Source organism: Setaria viridis, chromosome 1, assembly GCF_005286985.2.
Source record: "Setaria viridis chromosome 1, Setaria_viridis_v4.0, whole genome shotgun sequence".
Taxonomy (NCBI): domain Eukaryota; kingdom Viridiplantae; phylum Streptophyta; class Magnoliopsida; order Poales; family Poaceae; genus Setaria; species Setaria viridis.
The window spans coordinates 15,301,727-15,325,972 of NC_048263.2; the positions used below are offsets into that span (position 1 = coordinate 15,301,727).

Consider the following 24,246-nt stretch of genomic DNA (forward strand, 5'->3'; position numbering starts at 1 on the left):
GTACAGCAAAGGGGTGCAACAACCCCCACTCACATTCCTCATCAGGTAGTTGAGCAACTTCGCTAGGTATGGGATGACAAATTAGTACAGCCTCGGCTCAAAACCTTTGCCTGGCGCTTGCTACGTCTTGCATTAGGTACTGCCTCTAGAGTGAATCGCATTATACTAGCTGTTAGTGGTTCAACAGAAACGGAAGCACACATATTTTTTGAATGCAGTTTTGCCAAGGCAGTTTGGTTTCAATCATCACTACGCATGCCCTCGGATGCATTACCACAAACAAACAGAGGTGTACATCATCAACTTCATTATATTTTGCAGCAGCAACCTACTGTGGCAACTACGAGCTTGGTGCTATCTATTCTCTGGTGCCTTTGGAAAGCACGTAATGACCATCGTTTCAATGACAACGAGCGGACGCCGACACGGGTAATCTGTGAGGCCAAGGCAATAGATAGCAGTGGTGCTCTTCTTTTGCATGATAATTGTCACACCCAATTTTAAGGATAAAATTGAGTGCATTAAATACATGTGCGTCAGGATCAAGTTACACACATGTACGACAATAGTAAATAACAAAGACAGTGCTAAAGCGAATAGAGAGAGTATTAAACATTATTACATGACCGAAAGTCTCAATAAAACATAAGCCTAATTTATTACGCAGCGGAACTCCAAAGACGACGACGACTCCACAGGCAGCTGACTGAAGAAACGTACACCTAGAACTCCTCAAAGTCGTGTAGATACTCCTCCCAATCAGCTTGGTCTGAACAGCGGTTTTGCAAGGGTGAGTACTCAACAAGTCGTGGGGAATAGTGTAGTGTAAGGCAAGTCAAGGTATGGCTAAGGCATAATTAGCATTCGCTTTTAATTAAGTTGGTCAAGTTTTATTAGCAATTAACTAAGTATAAGTTCATACCATCCGAAATTAAACATGATCATAAATAAAGTAAACAACATATGCATGAAATGATAACAAGTTAAATCCATCTTCCGATAATATTATCATGTGAGGGTCTAGGTCGCTCTTAACCGTGAGCACGGCTGATCGATCAGTTTTACACTCTGCAGAGGTGGCACATCTTTACCCACAAGTCGCGTAAAAGTTCAAAAGAACTTTGGACCCAACCATGCGGTGTTTGCAAGGCACCATACCACACTTCCGAGGTGTGATTGCATAGGGACGCTACGAGGCCTTTACAAAGATTCATTAGTCAGTGGTAACCCGCTAAGGTTTCGGTGTCTGGCATGCACAACCCATCCCAGGCAAAAATGCAACGACTCAGTCCCCCCTCTTGCCTCATCACGAGTAAGGTCACCCCAGACTAAGGTTTCTAATTAATCAGCCAAGACCAGAGCCATTTAGTCTTGTGGTAGCACTATTTTCCTGGGTGGTCACTCCATGTTCCGATTAATAATACATGTTCTTGTATTAATGAAAGGTATAACAGAAGTAAAGCAAGATTAAACATTGTGTTTAGTTAAACCACCGTACCAAGTAAGCACTAAGCATGAACTACCCAACATAAAGTAAACCGGTTGGTCAAGGCAAAGGTAATTCAATCCAGGCGAACCTTAATTGGGACCCATCAATTTAATCTTAACATGTGCATAGCATAAATGTTGAGTACGAGAAAGTAAAGGTGTATAGGACAAAAAGGTAGTGATCAAGGACACGACTTGCCTTCTTGGCCTTGCTCCTGCTGTTCGTACTCCTCGAAGGCTTGGTCTCGAACTGCGGGACGTCTACACGCGTCACACGGGCACATACAAGCAAACATGGGCAAAAAGTAAGAAAACAGTACACCATTCATAGTTAAACAGAGAAAACAAGCTTGAAAAGTTGATCTACGCTTTAAAACGAACACGTGGATATAAAGAACGCGAAAAACGGAGTTAAGATGCAAAAGATATGATTAAAACAAGATCCAGGGGCTTTTCTGTGAGAAAAACAAAACTTTTAGGGCCAAACTATGAAAACCGAGGGCTTATACGTAATTACGCGTATAAACCGAAGGTCTAACGCGCAAAAACTCAAATCCGGACGGCGGGTTGATTTTTAGAAAGATTAAGGGTTAAACTGAAAAGTGCGAGGGCAGATCTGTGAATATTTTTCAACGCGATCTGGACCGCGGGTTGATTTGCGAAAAAGGTGGGGTCTTAAGAGCAAAAGCGGCGCGGTTGACCGTTACGCGGTCGGATTGACTCGCTATCGGCCGTCGGATCGAGATCTGACGGCCACGGTCGACGACGACTTGCGACGGCGGCGGGAAAAGAGCAGCCGACGGCGGCGAGCGACGGCGAGCGGCGGCGAGGTCGCCGGAGTTGGCCGAAACAATGCCACGGGGCTCGGTTTTGGCGCGGAAGGCACCAGAAGAAAGAGGGGAACACGGCGAACTTGTTTTAGCGGTCTAGGGTGACCGAAGCTCACCGGAGGCGGCGCTAGACGGCGGGGAAGAGGCGGCGGCGCTGGAGCTCGCGGCGCTAGGGTTCGGGTGCTGCGGGTACGGACGGAGGAGACCGGGAGGGGCGGTGGTTTATATAGGGGCGGATGGCGGCGGCTTGCGCGTCAAGAGATAGAGCGGCCCCGGATTCAAATCGGTCGGGGACGGCAGCGCCCACCCGGAGATCTCGCGCGGTGGTTGCGGGGGAGGAGAGTCCGGCCGGAGGAAGGGGATAACGGTGGGACCCACCTGTCGGCGGCCGCGGGCAGTAGGCGGGCTGGCGCAGCTTCGTGGGCCGGCGCGCGCGTTCGCGGGCCGCGGGGTGATGGGCGAGCAGCTGACCGCGCGGAAGAAGGGAGCTGGGCCGCGAAGGTCTTCGCGGGCCTGCAAAAGAGAAAACGGAGGGGCCGGCGGGAGGGAAACAAGGAGTGGGCCGACAAGCGCTGCTGGCGTTGGGCCGCAAGAAAAAAAAGGAGGAGAAAAGGAAATGCGGCCTAGGAAAAGAAGAAGAAAAGAAAAGAAGAGGGAAAAAGGATAAAGGTTTTGGAATTTGAATTTAAACTTGAAATTCAAATTTTTGGTTCAAACCCAAGCAATCAAAAATTATGCTCCAGCATGAATGTACAAATAACTCCTATGTTGAATTAATTAAATTAAAGAAAATGGAATTAAATGCCTAGAATTTAAATGACACCCTATTTTGAGCAAATTTTAATGAATTTGAATTCTCTAAAATTTTGGGTGTTACAATAATACAGCAATGGCCACTTCAAGAACAACCCACAACAATGCCTCATCACCATCACCTCCTGATTCCTTGTCGCCTACGCAGCCATTATACTCAGGTGAGCAATCTGTCAATGCAGGGATTCGGTGTTACACTGATGCATCAATTCCACCAGAGAACCAAATTGTTGGACCCACACCGGCTGGACTAGGGATTTACATCCATGATCCCCATCACCCGGACCGTCCGGCAATTATGATCAAGGCACAGATCAACAACATGAGCACTCCATTGCAGGCAGAAGCCCAGGCGATGCTACTTGCAGCCAAAGTGGTACATCAGCTCCAGCTACAGAATGTCGCCTACCACACAGATTGTCAGACACTCGCTGCCACTCTTAGTTCTCCTGATCCTTTGGCCCAGCCAGGCCATTGGTCTTTGAGGCCATGTATTGCTGCAATCACTTCCATGATGGAAGTAGAAAGGAATTTATCAAGATCCCTAGAAGCATCAACCAGATAGCACATAAATTAGCAAAGCAGGCTAGACAATCTATCCAACATCAGTGCACTTTTAGTTGTAACTCAACAAGTCATTATGACTCTTGCTCAGTGCGTCAGGCACTTTGTAACACACAATGGGAGAACTTCTCTCTCATCTCTGTACTATGTTGCTAAAGCTTATAAAGTTCGTCATTCCTCAAAAAAACAGCATAAAGAATGCTCAGCCATGCTACATGTCAGGTTTCATCTTGCAGCAAGGATATAGGCAAACATGTTGATTGGGAATCTTATTTGAACTTCTATAACAATATTAGACCATGCCTGAACCAAGGCATTCGGAGATATCTCATTTCTCTGAGGCACTCAGGGGCGGATCTAGGGCTCGGGCTGCCCGGGCTGCAGCCCGGGGCGAGACCATGGAGTCCCTTTAACCTATGTGCTGTTTAGCCTAACAAAATGAGGCTTAGGAGACAAAATTAGACTATTTTAGGTGTGATTCAACAGCTCAGCCCGGAGCGCAGCTCCATTCTGGATCCGCCCCTGGAGGCACTGCATCGAACACCTTAAATGTGGCACTGAGACCATAGCAATTTCCATACATGTGAAGCATTTCTGTTGTCTACCGGCAAGAGGTTGACATCTTATCGCCGGAGCGCACCAACCCCTGGCTATGGACTCCCTGAACAGTGGAACACCTCCCACGTGTCATCGCCGTGGCCGTGTTCCAGTGGCGCACGGCGTCAAAGGCCACTCGCGTAGTCGCGTGAAGGCAGTGTCGCTCCGGGAGGTGCACCGGCCTAGGGCCCACAGGAGTGGGGGGCCCAGCCCAAGACCCCAGGTAATAGACTAATAGGTATAGCTGCCCGTATAGACCTTTTAGGTATACGCCTAATGACGCGAACGCCTGTCGCCTGAATCTCAGCTCTACGCCATGCCGTCGTCCGTAATTCGTCATCTCCGTATGCCCCTGTGCCTGCCGACGCGGTGACTGTGCAAGTGCCCCTTGCCCCCTGTCGTGCGCTGCGACAGGCGACAGCGACCCAACACGGCAACACCTCAACCGCAGATTGCATACGGCGACGTCGCGAGGGGCAGACCTAAGACCACAGACAGCGCATCGTGCGGGACTGCGGCTCGTGCAGGTGCAATGTGCTTCCTCCCTTCCTCGTCAGGATTTTTTTTCTTATCATTTTTAATCTAAATTAATTACTTCGATTTCTAGTACTCGGTACTCATATAGTCATATTTTTCTTCTAATTTAGGTGTTAGAAACTTAAAATGTTACCTAAAAAACATTTGTCGGGATCTCAAAAAAGAAAACGAAAAAGAGTAGAAGATCAATTTATTGAATCTCAAAAAGGTGCTATACATAAGTTTTTTTCAGCTTCAAGCAGTGTTGTGCCTGATGATAATCCTGTAGATGCACTTGATATTGAAGAACAAGGGAAGCAACAGCAACAAGTTAATGATAATTTAAGTGAACAAGTTGATGACATTGATGAAGCTACAAAGAATGAAAATTTACAGCCTTCCTCTCAACCTGAAATTTCAATTGATGATGTGCAAGAAGCTTCTATTCATGATGTCTTTGATCCTAGAACTTGGGAAAATCTTGATAATAAGGGTAGAGATATATTGATTGAAAAGGGGCCGGTGAGAGAATTGAATCTTGAGTTCCCTGTAGATGCTCTTAATAGACATTTTTCATATGCTTACTACTCTAGAAAGTTAAGCAATGGTGAGGTGGTTGATAGAAAATGGTTGGTTTACTCTAAACATGTGGACAAAGTTTTTTGTTTTTGCTGCAAATTGTTCAAATCAAGTTAGAGCAAAAGTTTGCTAGCACATGATGGATTGAGGGATTGGAAACATCTTAGTCTTAGACTCAAGCAACATGAGAACAGTGCTGAGCATATAACAAACATGAATACTTGGAATGAAGTTAGGCTAAGATTGAGCAAAAATAAAACAATTGACGATGATTTGCAACGAGAAATTGCAAAGGAGAGAGAGCGTTGGAGACAAGTTTTAGTAAGAATTGTTTCTGCTGTCAAGTTTCTTGCTAAACATAATTTAGCTTTTCGAGGAAAAAATGAGAAACTATATCAAGATAGCAATGGTAATTTTCTGGGCACAGTTGAAATGATGGGTGAATTTGATCCCGTGATGCAAGACCATATTAGGCGGATTCAAAATAATGAGATTCATCATCATTATCTTGGGCAAAAAATTCAGAATGAGATGATTTCTCTTCTTGCAGATTGTGTGAAAAAAACTATACTAAAGATCATCAAAGATGCAAAGTATTTTTCTGTGATTTTAGATTGTACTCCAGATGTGAGCCATGAAGAACAAATGACTCTAATTATTCGGTGTGTAAATATGTCGAGGAATGTTCCAAGGGTAGAGGAGTTCTTCCTAGAGTTTTTGAAGGTAGATGACACATCAGGATTGGGTCTTTTTAATGAATTAAAGAATGTATTGGCCACCCTTGATTTGAATATTGATGATGTGAGAGGACAAGGCTATGATAATGGTTCAAATATGAAGGGTTCTCACCAAGGTGTTCAGAAGCGCTTGCTTGAAATTAATCGAAAAGCACTATACATGCCGTGTGCATGTCATAGTCTGAATCTTACTCTTTGTGATATGAGAAAATCTTGCAGGTAAACTATTATTTCTATTATACATTGTTTTCATATAATATGTCATGTTTTGGGAAAAGTTTCAAACTTACTATTTGTTAAATCTTGCAGGCAAGCTATTTCTTTTTTTGTCTCATCCAACGTATATACACATTGTTTGCAAAATCTACTAAAAGGTGGAAGATTTTAGTGGACAATGTTCCAGGATTGACAGTTAAGTCATGGTCTAATACACGCTGGGAAAGTCGAATAAAAAGTGTTCAAGCTATCAGATTCCAAACTCCTCAAATAAGATCAACTTTAATAGCGCTAGAGAAGGCTTCAACTGATGATCCAATGGCAGTTAGTGAATGTCAATCTTTGGTGAGTGCACTAGAGAATTTTGAATTTTTAGTTGGTTTGGTTATTTGGCACGATATTTTATTCTCTATAAATAAGGTGAGCAAGAAGTTGCAATCTAAAATTGTGAGTATAGATGATACTCTCAAACATATTGAAGGTGTCATATCATATTTTAAGAAGTATAGAGATGAAGGTTTCACTTCTAGTATGGATACAACAAAAAACATTGCATCTGAAATGGATATAGAGCCAAAATTTCGTCCAAAACGTCAAGGAAAGAGAAAGAAACAATTTGATGAACAAGATGACCAAGATGAGGAAATACAACGATCTGCCATGGACTCATTTAGAGTAGAGTACTTCAATGTTATGATTGATGCTGCAATTGCTTCATTGACTAGTAGATTTGAGCAGATGAAAAAATTTGATAACATTTTTGGGTTCTTGTTCAACTCAAAAAATTTGAAATCTTTGGATGAAGCTGATCTTTGGCTGCACTGCAAGAATTTTATGGAAACATTTTCTCAGGATAACTCATCCGATGTTGAGATCAATGATTTTTTTTTCAGAATTAAAGGTGCTACAAGTGACTTTGCCAGATTCTTTGATATCAGCGCTTGAGATTCTGGAGTTTGTTATAGCTGCAGATTGCTATCCAAATGTTTCAGTTGCCTATCGAATCCTCTTAACTGTACCTGTGACTGTAGCTTCGGCAGAAAGAAGTTTCTCAAAATTGAAGTTGTTGAAGAACTATTTGAGATCAACTATGTCACAAGAAAGGTTAAATGGATTGGCTATGTGCACCATCGAGAGGGATATCTTGGACACTATTGATCTTAATACCGTCCTTGATGATTTTGCATCAAGAAATGCTCGAAGAACTATATTTTTATGAGAAGCAATGTATATTATGGAGTTCTATTCTTCCTTAAGGTAATCTTATTAGTTTTAGTCTTTATTGTTCTTCGATAATTATCAAACATGCTGAATTAAAAATATATTACTAGATTTGTTTTTGCAAGAATAATTAGTGCTTATATATATTATAAAATTTATATATAGTTTAGAGAACCATCGTGATGAGTTCGCCAGAGGGCCCTTAAAAACTTAGGACCGGCACTGGATGGAGGCGTGGATGAGGGCTGAGGCAGCATGGTCAGACTTTGGTGAGCTGCTCGTGGAAGCCCCCCGGCACGAGCTCGTGCTTGACACCAGCGGCAGGAACTTTAATGCGGCGATGCAGGCGAAAGGGAGCCAATATTTTCCGCATTCACACTGCGGGTGCAGCCGGCGACTTACGTGTGCGAGTGCTGCCGCGCAATGAGCTGGCCGCCTTGAAACACGCTGCAGCCTTGGCCCTTGCTTGCGCCCATGAGCCACCGCCGCCTTGGTGTGCTCGACCACCTCCCTCCTGAATGTCGCGAAGTGGCTGCACAGCATGCGAAGCGGTCGCAATGCAATCGATCGCCGGCGTTAGAACAGGGGAGTGGGCGATCGTCGGCGTTAGAACAGGGGAGTGGAAGCCCGCCCCCGTGGCGGTGGTGTAAGTGTGAGGAGGCTGGAGGCACGCCACCGGCGGTGGAGGCCGATGCGGGACAGCTCAGGCAAAGGTTCACAAAACGCACCCACAAACACTCGTGCTGAACGACTCGGATTGAATTTGCCCGAGATCGGACGGAGCTGGTTTTTGGACGACGTGGCCCGATAAGGGTCGAGAAAGTTCACCGGATTTAGGTCTTTAGAGACGGCACAAGGAATTTGTGACCGCAAATGCAGATACATAGACACTGAGAATCATTCTTTTAGACCCAAAAACTCACAGGTGTTCACATAGACACAAGGAAATGGCTACAACAATTTGCGCAGAACGGGGAACTTTTCATCCTCTCTGTTTCCAACTACAGTAAGCTCCTTCCTTTTTTGTTGTTCAACCTAAATCTTTTGCTTTGTTATAAAGCCAAGATTTTCACTGCACTAGCACTATATACAGCACAAAAGAGAAAATACTTTGCTACCCATGTCATCAGGAAACTTTATCCTGCCCCTATTGCATCAGACGATGCGAAATGACAAAATGCAGCATCAAGTCTTCCGGTCCGATTTGTACACTTTGACATTGTATGGAAAGAGTATTAGATTCCTTCAGGGCTACTTCCAAGTTGGCCAATTATTTCACTGCTCAGTCTGAAACTATCTTTTGTTGGGTCCCCAGAAAGATCACATCCATCCTGCATGCCATCTTTCAGGGAGATGTTTGTGCCATCCGCCAGGATCTGCGGAAAGAATGGATACATGAATGACAAAAGGATGACGAAGAAGCAAAGAAGAGAATGTGTACAGTTGTACCATGTCCAACCAACATTTGACCATATGTTAGAAGAATTACAGTGAGATGATATGATATACTCCATAACCAAATTAAGCTTTTTTTTTCTCAAATACACTGGAGAACTGCGTGTCATTGTATTAATAGTAGAGGAAGGAGTCATATAGAGACCCACACTGACTGAAACTAGACACCTATGACTGAGATGAAAGACCTGACCAAAGACCCTCTAACCAAATTAAGCTCGTGCTGTAATGACAGTCATGAGCTCATGGCCGTGAAGAAAACAACCTTACACGGTCATGTGAACTGTATAACATTTATACTTACATTTAGAAACATTTGTAGCCACATGTCATTTTGGACAGCATCAAGTTCACCAAGACACTACTTTGACCATTAAACAATAGCATAAAACACATTCAAAATATAGCAAATTTATGATATTTTGAAGCTACTGTAAAGAAAAGTCTAGGCATACCATTTCCACAAGTCCATTTGAAATATTTCAAGGCATATTAATTGTCAAAATTTAAATGTGTTGATTGCAGGCATTCCAAACAGCAGTTATTTGTGACTGGAGGTAGTACTAGCAAAATGCTGCAACTAGATGAATTCCCTTCTTTGTTTCCTCAAGGGGCTAAATTAACTATTTCCTTATATTTGAAATTACTAAAATCCAAAAATTTCAGGGTGTGAAAATTTCAGGATGTGATTAGAAAGAACAATTAAACCATGATTTTCTCATAATATTAAAAAAAATTCCAACATTTATTTGCTTGACAGGAAATTTAGTATAGGAAAAACAATTGGTTGTTTGTCTGAATTAAATAAAGTTGTTCTTTGTGTGTCGCATTCATGCCGATGCATTCTAGTGTTTCATGAGTGCAAAAGTTTCAAAAATACGTTCAGACAATGATTAGGCTCTCCTCTGATAATCTTCCAGATTTTTCTAGGATTTATTCTCATTTTTTTGAGCTAAATCCAATTTTTGAAATGTTCTAGAATCCTTTTGACGAGCTCCAAGTATTTTATTTGGACTCCTAGTGTCCCAAACTATCTAGGAATTTTCCTAAAATTTTTGGGATTTTCAGAGTATTTTTCATGGCTTTATTGATTTATCTAGATTTTTCTAGATTTATCTTTACACTGGAAATATTTCTGAAAATAAAAGGGAATAACTATCCTATTCCTATCGGGTCGGGCCCATGGGCCAGACCCACTCCGGCCAGCCTAGCCGTAAGCCCGCCTGGCCCATCCGAGCCCAGCACCGAGTCCCGCACGGACACAGGCGCGTCGCCACCACCTTCTTCGCGTGCGTGCCAGGCACGGCCGCTCACGCCTATTGAAGGCGAGGCCCGAGCGCTCGCACGCCCCTGCTACCTCCCTCACCCCACGTCTCGCCTTGCCCTGGCTCTGTATCCCACGTGCCGCCACCCGCAAACACCGGAGCTAAGCGCCGCCGGCCTTCGTCTCTCAGCCGATTCGCGCGTCCGTTGGCTACCGGAGCAAGCCAGCGATGCTAAGCCGCACAACCGGCGCCACTAACCATCCCTGTTCCAGCTCTAGAGGAGGTCCACCGAGCAGAGCCCGAGCGCCGTCGTGCCTTTGCCTGTCGCCGAGTCGCAGCACCTAGACGACCCCAGAGCAAGCTGAAGCCGCCTGGAGCTCTGCGACGCTGAGCCTAAGACTCCCGCCTATTCTCGCCGTCGAATCCATGCTGGAACATTGCCGCCAACGCAGACCAAGCCGCGACCGTCCGACCTCCGCCCTCGGGCCAATTCCGACCATCTCCATCCACCTCCACCACCAGTGAGAATCTCCCCGAGCTCCCTCTCGATCTCCTATTCCTGTCGCACCACCCGCATAAGACCCTCGGTCACCGGAGTGCCGGCGATTGGAGCCGCCGGCCGCCATGACCAAGAAGCTTTGGAGCTTTTGCGCTTAGGCCCCTGAAAGAACCTGTAACCTTTGGTAGTGTTCCTGTGTCTTGCGTCTTTCACAGAAAACTCCTTTAAACCTTTTAGACCCAACTGAGCCCAAGCCATGTACCTTTGCAGATATAACCTTGATCTTTGATCTTTTTGCAAGCACTATTTATAGTGTCTTGTAAAACTTCCTTGCTGGCCTGTTATCTTTCGTTAAACACGATTAGATCCCTAATCCTTATTTACCTCATAGCTTCCACGTTTTAGCTCCATTTCAATCAGTTCTTGTTGCGTTAGGTCCATATCAACTCATAGCAATTTTAATCATGTTGTGTTTTTGAAATTTATTGCGTTAGGTCCATATCAACTCATAGCAATTTTAACCATGTTGTGTTTTTGAAATTTATTTAAAATCTTAAGGTGATTAATTGCTTATACACTTGTTTCCTAATTAAAAGCTAATTAGGTCTTCACCTCGCTTTTATGATTCAATGTTAATTTAATTAATACCTATTGAACTAGTTTTTCTAATAATATCTAATTAAGAGCTACACCACGGTTGTTCATAATTAAACTTAAATTGATTAATGTTTATTCAATTTGTTTTCTAAATAACAGGTAAATAAGGTATAACTCGAATTTCATAAGCTAATGTTAATTTGATTAATGTGAATACAATTGTATTATGAAATATAATTTGCTTAGTTGAACTCGAAATAAAAAGTTATACGCTTACATGCTTTTACATGCTTCTTTTAAAATCAAATGTTTAATTTGCATAAATTGTACTTAAATATTTATAAATAAATCTGGACTAAGTTTTACATCGTATTTTCATATGTAAATATGGATTGATTAATTTCAACTAAGGGTATTTCTTTGAAATATCTTTGCATTATTTTTTTAGCTACATATAACTTGATTAATTTCAACTGAGGGTATTTCTCTGAAATATCTTTGCATTGTTTTTTTAGCTAAAATAAATGAAGCATGTAGCTCTAATCTTTTCATTATGATCCAAATCTCTCGATAGTGCATCTTTTCAACCTTAGCTTCGTTTCTAGTGTTTCTTGCACCTTCATGATCCTATAATCGAGCCCTATTCTTTAGCACGCTCTTTCAAAGCTTTTCTTAATTGGTGTATTGTTCTTAATTTTAATTGTACTTGTTTGTTTGCTTGCATGCTTGTGCCTGGTGATTGATGCGAGTAGAAGGAACAGAAACGTTGTTCGAGAGCTTTGAAGAGCAAGAGCTGAAGATAATCTGAGCAGCTATTCTTTGGAGAAAGGCAAGTGTCCTTGTGCTTTTGTCCCAAGAACTATATTTAATCACTTTTACATATGCCTGCATTTAATTTGATGGGTCCTATTAAGGTTTGCCGTTTTTATGATCATTCCTTGTCAACCTAGGTTTATCCTTCTATTGGGTAGCCATGCTTAGCTACTATACTTGGGTTATGGTGGTTTTAAGGGTTATGGTGGTTTTAATGAACTCAATGATTAAACTTATTTTATTTATGCTATACCTTCCATTCATACAAGATCACCATGCTTAATTGGAACATGGAGAACCACCCAAGAAAATAGTGGAACCACAAGGCTATATGACTCTGGCTTGGCTAATTAATTAGAAACTCTAGTTTGGAGTGACCTTACCGAAAGGGCAAAAGAGGTTGCATCGTTGGGGTATAGCCCGGTCCTCTTGAGTGGTATTCTTGGCTAAGGTACTGCACTCACTAGGGAGGGTTATGCTCTGCTTTGACTTGAAATCTTAACGGGCTACTTCTTACTAGAGAATCTTTGTAAAGGCCTCGTAGTGAATCCCTAGCCACTTGCCTTGGAAGTGTTTAAGACGTTAGCTACCTCAGATGACATGAGAAACACAACTTGTGGATAAAGATGTACAACCTCAGCAGAGTGTCTAAAACTGATATATCAGCCATGCTCACGGTCAAGAGCGGCCTGAACCCTTACATGATTAATCTATCGGAAGTTGAATTAAATTGCTGTTATTTATTGTTGTTATCTTTATTTAAGTTCATGCTTAATGTGGGTTGGTATATACTTATACCTTAGTAATAAGTAATCGGTGCTAATAAAATTTGACCGACTAAAAGTGCTTAATGCAGTCAACCGGTCAGCTTTTTCTTGTTTAAGCCTTGCATTCATATTTTCCCCACACTTATTTTCATATTTTCCCCACACTTGTTGAGTACAACATGTGCTCACCCTTGTTATAACCAACGTTGCTCAGAAGAAGCTGCTATGAAGTTCTTGTGAAGATGATGCTGAGTTCTAGACGTACGCAACCTCTAGTCGATTGTCTGTAATCGATTGTGAAGTTGGAGCCTTCGTTTCCAGGATTAAGCTGTAAATCTCTGAGAGACTCTCTTTTTCTTTTTCTTTACGTGATACTGTTACTGTTATTCCCTTGTGATGTCACTATATGTATGAAACTACGATCCTGGCATACATATAAGTAGCACTTGGTTTTGTTTTAAAACCGGATCTGACATAAAACATTACTTGTTAGATTCAAGATCAGTTAGATTCAAGATCAATTAGTTCCAGTTAAGATAAAAACAAATGAGATGCTATCATATGGATAGACACAGAGAGGCGAAGACACCTAACTAAATTATGTCTTAACTAAATGCAAGTTGGCCAGCCATTGCATATGTGCTCCAAGGGAGACAAGACAATATCTTATGTGCTAACACTAATAAGGTCATGAAGTAAGAAGGTATTACAAAGAAAAGAGAATAAGTATTTTGTGAAAGTATAGAATAAATCTGAAACTACCATAATAAATGAATGATATAAACAGAGACATTACTTACCTTATTGCCATTTTCTATATGCTTGGGATCAAATAGCATTGGGCGACATCGCTTGTCTTCATTCATCAAGCTTGAATTCTGAAAATGATTTATAAGAGCAGATTTCCCCTGGATTCGAGCATATGCCAATGAAACTACTTTCTCACTGTTAAATTTTTCCCACTTTCGACCAGTAAAAGCCTGCAATAAAGTAAAATCAGAATGGTTAAACACTTCTGTGATTGGCAATTTTATCATTTGAAAGCTGTTACATGGTTGATGGGGACATAATAGATATGTCACGTGGGGTTTATTATACCTATGGACTCACGGGAGACCATGCATGGAGGTTTGACAGCCAAAACCAACCCAGCAGGTTTAAGGGGCAGATAGGAAACTATATGAGAGTTGATGGGTTGGGTTTCGTTGCTGGTGAGTTGTTTGATTAGTTGCTTTGGATTAGATTCTATTGTTAGGGCTGGCTCCATTAGTAAAGCTAGGGCATATCATTTGAGATTAAGAAAGAAGTTGTCTCAAAGCCTATCTCCCACTTGTGCGGCCTGCATCACATCAGCTACCAGGGTGACCATCATAGCACCAAGGTGCCTCTTGGAGTATAAGTGAATTGCACACCTTTTCCTATCAGCTTAAGCTTTTGGGTTGAACTGGTTGGTGCATGCAAGCCAATATAGGGGCTGTTGGGTGTCCTGCACCGGCGTGAGCCAGGCTCACCGCATGCAGCCTCCTTTAGTTTGGTTGCCTGGTCCTCCCGTCGAGCCAAGTCCTGCGCGTGCAAAACCCACCCCGCGGCCAGGCTCCAGGGATACAAGGCGAGCGGCCGTTTCTGCCAGGAGGCTCGCGTGGTGCGGGTAATTAGCCATCTAATGATGTTATTAATGCATTATTAGCACATATTAATGATATTAACATATTTTGATTAATATTAAGGAGTAATAAGATAAACTAAGAACTATAAGATAATAGTTTCCCGTAATAAATGTCATTATGATGATTATTTATATATTTTCATCTCATGCAACCCGTCCTCATACTAGCAACCAAACAGGTTCTCAGAAGAGCCTGGCTCGTGCGAACAGGCAACCAAACACAATACTCCTGCATGTATTAGGCCTGGCTCCGGGGAGCCTGGCTGGCTGGTGCGAGCCAGGCTAGACTCCTCCATCCAGGCAACCAAACAGGCCCATAGTATCAGGGCCAGAGGTCTCAAGTTCGAATCTTGGCGGGCGCAATTAAATAAAATAATTGCAGCCCACGTAGGCGGCATGAGGGAGCCTGCACGTGTAGGGGAGTGTTGTAGTATAAGTGAATTGCCCAACTTTCCTATCAGCTTAAGCTTTTGGGTTGAAACTCAATAGTGCCAAGGTTGCAAGTCTCGAACTCCAGTGGGTAACCACTAACAACTTTGACACCTAGCACTGGGCAGTGGATTTTCTGCTTTAGACCCTGGGCCTCTATAGCCAGGATAGCAGTGGTGTTTGTCAAGGAAGCAGGAGATGTGCAAAGGGGAAGAGCCAGAAGGAGATGGAGAGTGAGTGATGAAGTTGAGTAAGGACTTGCGATTAACTTCTTTCTTAACTTCAAATGAAAATGCAAATATATAAGTCAAACCACTAAATTTTATCACTAACCTATCTCATTTGAATTAACTTACCTATTAAGCTAACTTGGAAACAAAGCAAATGAAAGCTGACTTATTTCTAAGCTGGGAATGAGTGCCATTGTGGCTGTGTTTGTTGTCCATCCATGCCTGGTATGGGCTAGAGATTTTGTAGCTTGTCACTTTCTACCATCAAACATTGTCAACCTTAGAAACAAAATTTTCACATTGTACCAGAAATTAATCCTGCAGTTAGAGTCAAGGCACTCTTGACATCTAGCAGTTCGTAGGAACAAAAAGGTAACAAAAAACTACAAACCACATCCATCATGTGAATTACGCACAGTATCAGAGATCATCTCCAAGAGAACAAAAAGGTACTGTCATAATATGTTAGTTTGTCACTTTCTACCATCAAACACTGCCAACCTTAGAAACAAAATTTTCACTTTCTACCAGAAATTAATCCTGCAGTTGAGTCAAGGCACTCCATTGACATCTAGCAGATCATAAGAACAAAAAGGTAACAAAAGACTACAGACCGCATCATCATGTGAATTTGTGAATTATGCATGATATAAGAGATCATCTCCAAGAGAACAAAAAAAGTATTGCCATAACATGGTAGGTGCAAACATAATTAGATAAGTATCAGAATCTGAAGTACAACAAAACTAAAATATCTAAAGGGGACTAATGAAGTTACTCAGAACATATCCCATCTTTCCAGTAACAACATAAATAAAGACAAAAATAAAACATGAAGGAGGTTTAGTCAATTAGGAGAAAACCTTGTAGAATGATACAATGTAAGCAGGAGCTGTCATATTGATGAAGGCATAGCCAACATTGCACTTATTCTGCAGAATTTAAGTTAAAATTAGCTGTAGATAAAACATCACCAATAAGATTTGTGAATTATGTCAAACGCAAAAGGTTTTACCTTGAAATCGATAGGCAAGTAGAAGAAATCATAAGCCCCTTCATGGGTTTCATCTATCACATCCAAAAGCATCTTCGACGTATACCTAGAAATGTAGTAAATCATGACCATAACAGCAGATCAGCATGTGTAATGAACAATAACAGATACAACTTTTAGGTAACTCAAGTAATAAGGTAATACTTGTTTGGTATGTTTTTTATCATCAATGTTGTCCGAGTGTCTTTTCCGGTAACGATTTTCTCTAAATCTAGCTGATACTGCATCCTGCTATCTTCTTGATCCCCCATATGTCCAATTGCATGGTTTCGGCCAGGCTCAAGTGGACCCTCAAAACCAACCAAATCTGGATCATCAAAGAGAGTATTTACAAATACATGAGCTACCATGTATAACCTTTTGCCAATCAAAAACTAAGGACTCTTGTATGTATATTACCACTTTGCACAGATGGAGCATTGAAACGGGAATGCACACCAAAGTTTGTCACAAGGTTTCCACCAGCACGGCTGGGACCTATACTCCCAAACTTACCCTGTCTCATGTACGATGTGTCTGGTGATTCAGGATTATAGCCAAAGTTACTTTCAAGGGGCAAGACAGATGGAGCAGACCCAACATGGTACTGGGAAAAGTACTCTGATGGTCCAAAGGAACCACGAAGGTTCCTATAGAGACTACCCTGGCGTTGCGTGATGCTATTGGGAAAATGTGAATTGCCAATAGGTGGAGAATGAAAGGCTGAAGGCTGAGAATGCTCCCGCAAGGTATGCTTATTAGCCCAAAGAAATGGTGTCCCCGCCAGAGTTGTGAAACCAGATGCAGTAGAAGCAGATGAAGCTGCAGAAGACACAAGCGGGCTCGCACTCACAATTCCACCATGTTGTTCTGGAAATGAATGTGAATTGTGAAAATTGGAAACACCATGAAATATATGATCGGCAAGGATGTTCCTGTTGGAGCTTTTCCCAATGGGTTTCATTGGAGGATATCCTGGAGATAACCCAGTAATATGGTTACCACCCAAGGGGCTCATCCCACTATTAAATGCATTTTCACTGAGTGTATTGAACTGATTATGTTCTGTTGGGCTTCCAAGTTGGGACCACAAACCTGCCAAAAAAATGGAATACTTGATAGTTTGCATGGATTCCACATAAATATCAGCATAGGAGAAGAAGAACAAGGAGAAAAATGATGTTAACTAGGGCAAATAAATACTAGTAATACTTGGTGGGGAGTTGGCAGAAGGTGATCCAAGATGGAGCATAGTGTGCCTTGCATCATCTTGCTCGAAGTCATGGTTAATTTGTTGCACAAAACTGCATAAAAAAAAGCTAACCTTGAGAATGTAAAACAACATATTCCGTAGACAGGCAAGGAAGAGTAAATGCAGAACAAAAGCAAAAGATGTATAAAATAGAAGATTCTGCAGGTGGATTCTTTTTCCTTACGTGACTACTAGTGTGCATAAGAATACCGAACTATTAACTATAGCACCTAATACGGTCACATGTGAAAGGAGCAGATTCATCTCCTTCACACAGAAGCTATCACCCTTACTCTAGTCTAGCAATGCCAATTCTAGAATATACGGGTACAATGTATGTTTGTGTGCATGAAAAATCAAGCTATGTCGGTGCTGTAGTTTTGCTTATACAGCAATCCAAAGGTCTCTAGAATAAACCATTAGCAGTGGTACATCAGTAGTAGCAGCAGCTCAATAGTGTGTAGTTTTGTGTTGTCTATAAAATGGATTTAACCACTGCTGTGTAACTGAACTTTTGTGCAATAGAAAACAGAGTTCAGAGGAAAATTAGCCCTCTATTCCTCCCCTGTTCCATCACTTGCTCAAGCTCCCATCCTCCAACAACAAGCACTGGTGTAACCATGTAAGGTTACAGTAACAACCAAAAAAAATAGACAAAGTTCCAATCTCTATATCAACTTTGCCAGAAGATTTGCATGCCAAATGCAATTTCCCAGATATAATCATACAAACCAGTACCACCCAACATGCAAGAATCACAAAACAGGTTCATGCAAATATTTCCATACTGAGGTAAAAAGGTAAAGCTCCAAAAGTTTAATGATTAGATGGAATTTAATGGTATTAAAACGGCCACTGTATCAAAACAAGGACACAAAAGCTACATCTAACAGTAATTAAGGGCTGGGTACCAAATAAACAATCAACAAAACTACAATATAATCAAGCTAAGGAAGGAATGTATACAAGAACTTTAATAAAATTGAATGAAGAAATGGACCTTCGACGAGCTCCACCAGGACGGCTAGGCTCCAACTTTACCCGTTTACCAGCAATATCACTTTTGTTTAATGACCTCAGGGCAGCTTCTGCTGCACGGACATCATAGTACTCAATAAATCTATGGTGCCTCTTTTGTGGTGTCTCTCTTATCTGCATGAATGTAAAGCATGAAATTAAGTATTGTATCCAACTTGACCCTATTGAATAAATTAATTATACAAATGAATATGTTAAATTATCAGTTAATACTTAATAAGGTCGCTCCCCTAATATTTCTCCAAGTAAAAGGGTATTGATTCACATATAAGTAGTAATAATTGGATGCTCACAAAGTAGCAGTTCTTTTACCTCCCTCACTTCACCAAATGCACCAAATATTCGAAGGAGCTCCTCATTTGAAACTGCTGGCTCCAAATTAAAGATCACAAGAGTTCCTTGGTTCATATCTTTATCTGACGGATTCTCCTGTAAAGATAAATCAAAGGAATCAGCAAAAGATGAGGCAAGAGAAGTGTAAATAACTGACAGAATTATTGACCTTGGGAATGGAGAAGTGGATGTCAAGCTTCCTCCTCCTTAGAGGTTTATTTTGTAGTGTCCGCATAGCTGTACGAGCATCTCGAATATCATAGTAAGATATCATAACAAATCCTCTGTGTTTCGTTGCAGTATACATGGACCGAATATCTCCAAATGGCTGATAAGAAACATGGTTAATAATGCTATAGCAATGTGTACAAAATATACATGATACATAGCCTAAGGAAGTGAAACATACAGAACATGCAACCGCGAATTTGATCCAGGTAGGTCACATGACAAGAAGGGATGAAAAAGTGGTTTACTAAATATTGAATGTGAACTAAGAAGACAGCAAGAAATAAATTATGCTTCTAACTGTGCAGTTTTGGTTTTATTTCAGCACAGTAATATAGTTATACGTGAAATGCCATAACTCATTGTATGAACAATTTTTTTAACAAAGAATAGATATGTTTTCAACAAGAAAACTTAAGAAAGAAAACATGCTTAGTTTTCTTTAAATCGTGTCCGTGCCGCCTATCATTAGACTCTAATCCAGTTCAAGCTACATGTGCCATTTGAAACCTTCACAGTCCTAAAGCCAATGTCTCCTTTTTCTTTCCTTTTTGTAGTATGTTCTGATTAGAATAGACATGTAAAAGTATGATAAGCCACATGAGTGAAACTATGGGGTCAAACAAACTGATTGTAAAAAACTGAATTAGGTTACAGGATACACATGGTTTGAACTTTAGGGCCAAACTTAGGTTGCTAGTCCTGTAGGCTGTAGCACAGGTACACAGCCTTGTTATCGAAAACATGATATATTCTCAGTTATGCAATATGGCATTTAATCCTTAGATTATAGAGTTACAAGGCATACATGGGTCAAAGGTTCAAACACAACTGTCAAAGAGATTATCAAATCAATGGTTGTGCTGCGAGCTTTCATCCACCAAGTTTACATGCTCAAAAACATATCACATGTTTGGTGTATAGTGGTTTACTCTATATACCTTCATGCATAGTAGGCCAGTAGGCAATAAGCTAAGGCAACATTGTTTTGTCTTTCAGGTGGATCTTGTTTATTGTGCATTTTAGTGATTCTGATACCAACAGAAGATCCACATCAATAAAGTTTCAAAGAATGAAAGAAATGCAACCAAAGAATTCTTAAGTAATTTTGCATTACGTGTTTCTTCATTTGAATTTCAGCAACCATCATCAAAATAAAAAAACAATAGGTAGTTCCACTTCTATGTCAATCCTATCTTAATGCAACAATGAAATACCAGAAGTTCCTGACACTAACCTGACACTAATAAGTAAAATGCTTTTTGGAAGAATAAAACATAGTCATACAGCTTAAAATATGACAAGATAGAATGGAATATATCAGTTATCCAGGATTCAAGAATATCCTACAAAAAGAAACCCAGTCAACCTAAGAGCGACTAGGTAAGAAATAAGCACCCAAAATTCGAGTTGAAGAGAACTCGAACTTTAATGGTAGGTGTGTTCCTAGAATGTCCTACTAGAGAGACCATGTGTAGTTATCATGCAGAAGAGAAAGAAATAACAGATTAAAATCTGCATGTGATTGTGCACATACCTCAAACAATGAGCGTAACTCTGAATCTTCAACATTACTGTTGATGTTCCTCACAAACAGAGTCCTGGAGGGATGTTCACCAAATGGATGCTCCCCAGTCACTGTCCCAACACAACTTTGGAGGCTGTATTGACTGCTGCCGCTTCCGGTACCATTGATGATACTAGTTTTTGCTGTACCAACTGTGATGGTTTCCAGAGGGTCAACATCCAACTCCATACCCCCGCTATTACGGAAAACATCATACTCTTCCAGTTCCTCAGCTTGATTTTGCAATTTAACATGGTCAAAATCATTAATTACACCAGCAAGGAGCTCTTCTTCATCATCAGGTAAAAGGTTTCCAATCAAATGCTGCGCTACATCATCCATAGTATCTGTCACTCTGTTGTTAGGGCCCGGCTGCTTTCTTGCGGGAAACATATCATTTATTGGTTGAGCAAGGTGCTCCCTTTCTACACCTGGTACTGTACAAAACACAAAAGTGAGTTTCTTTATGGGGAGTAATAAAAGGTTAAGAGAAACATATTTTCTCACATTTTACAAATGGAAGACCTGATGGCAATGAGCAGGAGAACAAGACAGCATCATTAGATCCATTAGTTGTAGTTGTAGACGGAACTCCCCAAGCCCATATGTTTCTCATCTGGTGAGTCCTTCTAGATGGAATATTTGCAGGTTCTGTGCACCATCACAAATAAGGTTAGATTAGAATGTAGCAATGTTCGGACACAACTAGTGGTATTAGAGTACCTGATTGCTTTGGATGAACCCCAGGTTGGTCCATTTCATCAGAACTGAAAAGTCGAAACTCCAAAGTCAAATCAATGTTGATGTACAATAACTAAAATTAACAGTGCAGAAATACAAAATCAACTTAATCACGTGTAATGAAACTTCATTAAACAAAACAAATCCTAGAAATCAATAAGGGCAAGAAGCATTACCCCAGAGCAGCTATAGTTTCTGTGAAGGAAGTAGAGACACATAATGAAGCAAAAGCAGAATCCAGCAAACACAAATATCCAAAAAATATAATAGCTGAAAAAGACCATCTTGTCTAGCCTTTTCTGGTAATGCAAACATTGTAGTGCACTATTTTAGAATAACAGTACCAAACAACCCCTGTCCCGCTGCTACTACAGAAAACTCTGGTGCAAAAAGGGAAACTCAAGATCACATTTGCTATCTGCGGAGTTGAGATGACAATCGAAATTTTATCTATCACTTGTGCAAATCAATTTTTTATTTTGGAAACAAACCCTGCCACATTTACATAGCAAAAAGATAAAGTTCCCCTCTAAAGATTATTCATTGCAAGAGCGGTAAGCTTTTGAGGGCATCTACAACAGTTACAACACTGATGTCTATATAATCAAATCAAATCCATGTAAAACATGTCCAAAGACAACGCATAAAAACCATTATGCACATAACAAATGTAGTATAAAGGACATTTCTGCCGACAGCAAATGAAGCACAAGAGACATTGTTCTCTCTTCATAGCATAAAAAGACATTTCTAGGCATGAAGAATGCAACAGAAGAGCATTCTTCTTTCTCTTCACATCATAAAAAGACATCTCTGCCCATAATAAATGCAGCACAAGATATTCTTCCTCTCTTCGTTAATACCCGTCCGATCATAAAAAATTTCTAGGTGGTGATGCTATGGACAGCTTTCATCACCCATTTGTATACGTTCCCTCCGAATGTATGTTTTGCTGCCGTATCAATCACAAGGACGGACATACATGGGAGATGATTGTCGGGTGAACCCAAAAAAAGTAATTGGAAATAGTAAACCCATATTAGTACTCCAGCACCCGGTACACAAGTAGCAATAAGTGGACGGATTGGAAAGAAACAATGAAATTAAAAGGAAGAAAAATGAATCGATTGCTCACAAGAAAGACACGGACGACCGCCAGAAAGAATCTGACTTGGACAATCCGTCCAAGGAAGCTGTGCTTCCTCAGCCGCGAAAGGAGAAGCCAATCCAAGTCCTGGTGATCCCCCGGCTATCGCTGACGCGTAGGAGGCCGGCGTGGTGAGTTTGGGGCGAGAGGCCGGACCACGAGGACGGCCAAGAAGACCAAGCGTTCGACCAAAGCCGGAAGAGGATTCCAGGAGCAATGGCTCGGACGGCCGCCGGGCCGCGCCCTCTTCGACGCGCCCGAGGCTGGAGCTCCGCCTCCGCGGGTCGGGCTCGGCGAGCGAATGGGAACGGGAAGGGACCAGGAGAGAGAGAGAGAGAGAGAGAGAGAGAGAGAGAAGGGGGAGACAGACGAATGCTGATGAGAGAGGAGATGGAAGTGAGGCCAAGGATATTCCACCAACCCCATGGATCTTCTGTCGCAGGCTTTATCCTGCCCCTGCAAAGGGAAGGGGTTATGCAGCGTGTGGGTTATAAATTGCATACACTTTTTGCTGGCTACATATACAAAGGACTACGTAGATTTACTAGGCAAAAAAGAGAAAGTACAGTTCATCTCTTTCTGAGATTGGAAATATGATGTTTATCTGTCTAGAATGGCTATATCACGAGGGAAATCTAGTTTTCAATTAGAAACAGTCAGTCATAATACCTGCTACCTGTAATGAGTTTGGAACACATGGTTTTGTGTGGATAAATTTGAAACTAAGGATCAATATCGTGGTTAAATTAGAATTGAAATTAGCTAGGTTTATACATGGGAATTTTATGGCCAATGTTTTAAAGTTGTACATAATATAATTTTTTAGCTAATACACAACGAAAACTTCTATATCAATATTGGAAAAATGAAAGATGCAACATCCATTTACTCGTGCTGAAATCATGCAAAAAAATGCAACCTAGGAGTAAGCCAACAATAGTGTATATACGCATTCCGTCACTATCATCATTCTTTTCCTTAAAAAGTGTGCGATAATTCACAATCCAAACAATCCGAAAAGGCTACAAGGCTATAATAAATAGTACTGCCTTGGTAATCTCGCTTGGAAGACTACAATAAATAGTACTTTGTGCCTTTACAGGAACGTTACTCAGAAGAAGAGGAGCATGTGGCGTTCTGTACTAGAAGAGAAAAAATATCACCACTCCACTATGTAGATCATTTGTTTGCACCCCTAGCATTCTATACAATCTATGTAAAGTTCCAGTTTTGAATGTCAATACAAGTTCATGTAGGTAATGTGTGATCTATTTATAATAAAATTGCTCCTCTAATTATAATATTTTTTATTTGCAACATATGTTTAGTGTATTATATTTTTTGTTGGAAATGATAAAGACGTATAGGCAGCTCGAGGTCCTAGAGGCCCAAGGGACCGATAGGTCCTACCGGATCGGCTCCAGTAAGAGTTATAAGCCATTAGGCTGCTCGGCAAGCTAGCTGCAGCTACAGCCGTCACTACAGCTCATGCAGCCAGCCAGCATCCGCTACAACAGCTGTGCTCGACAGGTGCTTTAGCTGGGCTGTTGCAACAGCTGCTGGGCCACCAGCCGAGCTGCTGGGCCACCAGCCGCAGCTACAGCTGTAGGTGCAGCTGCTGAAAA

General features: G+C 41.4%; 1 protein-coding gene across 5 annotated transcripts; it reads right to left on the reverse strand.

Moving 5' to 3' along the window:
* Nucleotides 1-8,445: 8,445 nt before the first annotated feature.
* LOC117847844 (protein MEI2-like 5) lies at nucleotides 8,446-22,994 on the reverse strand. 5 transcript variants are annotated; one of them, XM_034729162.2, is made up of 15 exons: nucleotides 22,610-22,994; nucleotides 21,457-21,500; nucleotides 21,241-21,384; nucleotides 20,704-21,170; nucleotides 19,108-19,266; nucleotides 18,918-19,034; nucleotides 18,568-18,719; nucleotides 17,528-17,619; nucleotides 17,222-17,410; nucleotides 16,736-17,137; nucleotides 16,481-16,643; nucleotides 16,298-16,382; nucleotides 16,146-16,214; nucleotides 13,758-13,937; nucleotides 8,446-8,937 (listed from the first exon to the last, which is right to left on the reverse strand). In XM_034729162.2, exons 2-15 carry the CDS (start codon nucleotides 21,488-21,490, stop codon nucleotides 8,797-8,799), a joined length of 2,394 nt encoding a protein of 797 aa, XP_034585053.1. In that variant the 5' UTR covers nucleotides 21,491-21,500; nucleotides 22,610-22,994; the 3' UTR covers nucleotides 8,446-8,796. The 5 variants fall into 5 exon arrangements, with proteins under 5 accessions (XP_034585053.1, XP_034585045.1, XP_034585039.1 ...); XM_034729154.2 differs by having other exon boundaries at nucleotides 16,736-17,410; nucleotides 20,704-21,164; nucleotides 21,259-21,384; XM_034729148.2 differs by having other exon boundaries at nucleotides 16,736-17,410; nucleotides 21,259-21,384.
* Between the last annotated feature and the right edge of the window lie 1,252 nt (nucleotides 22,995-24,246).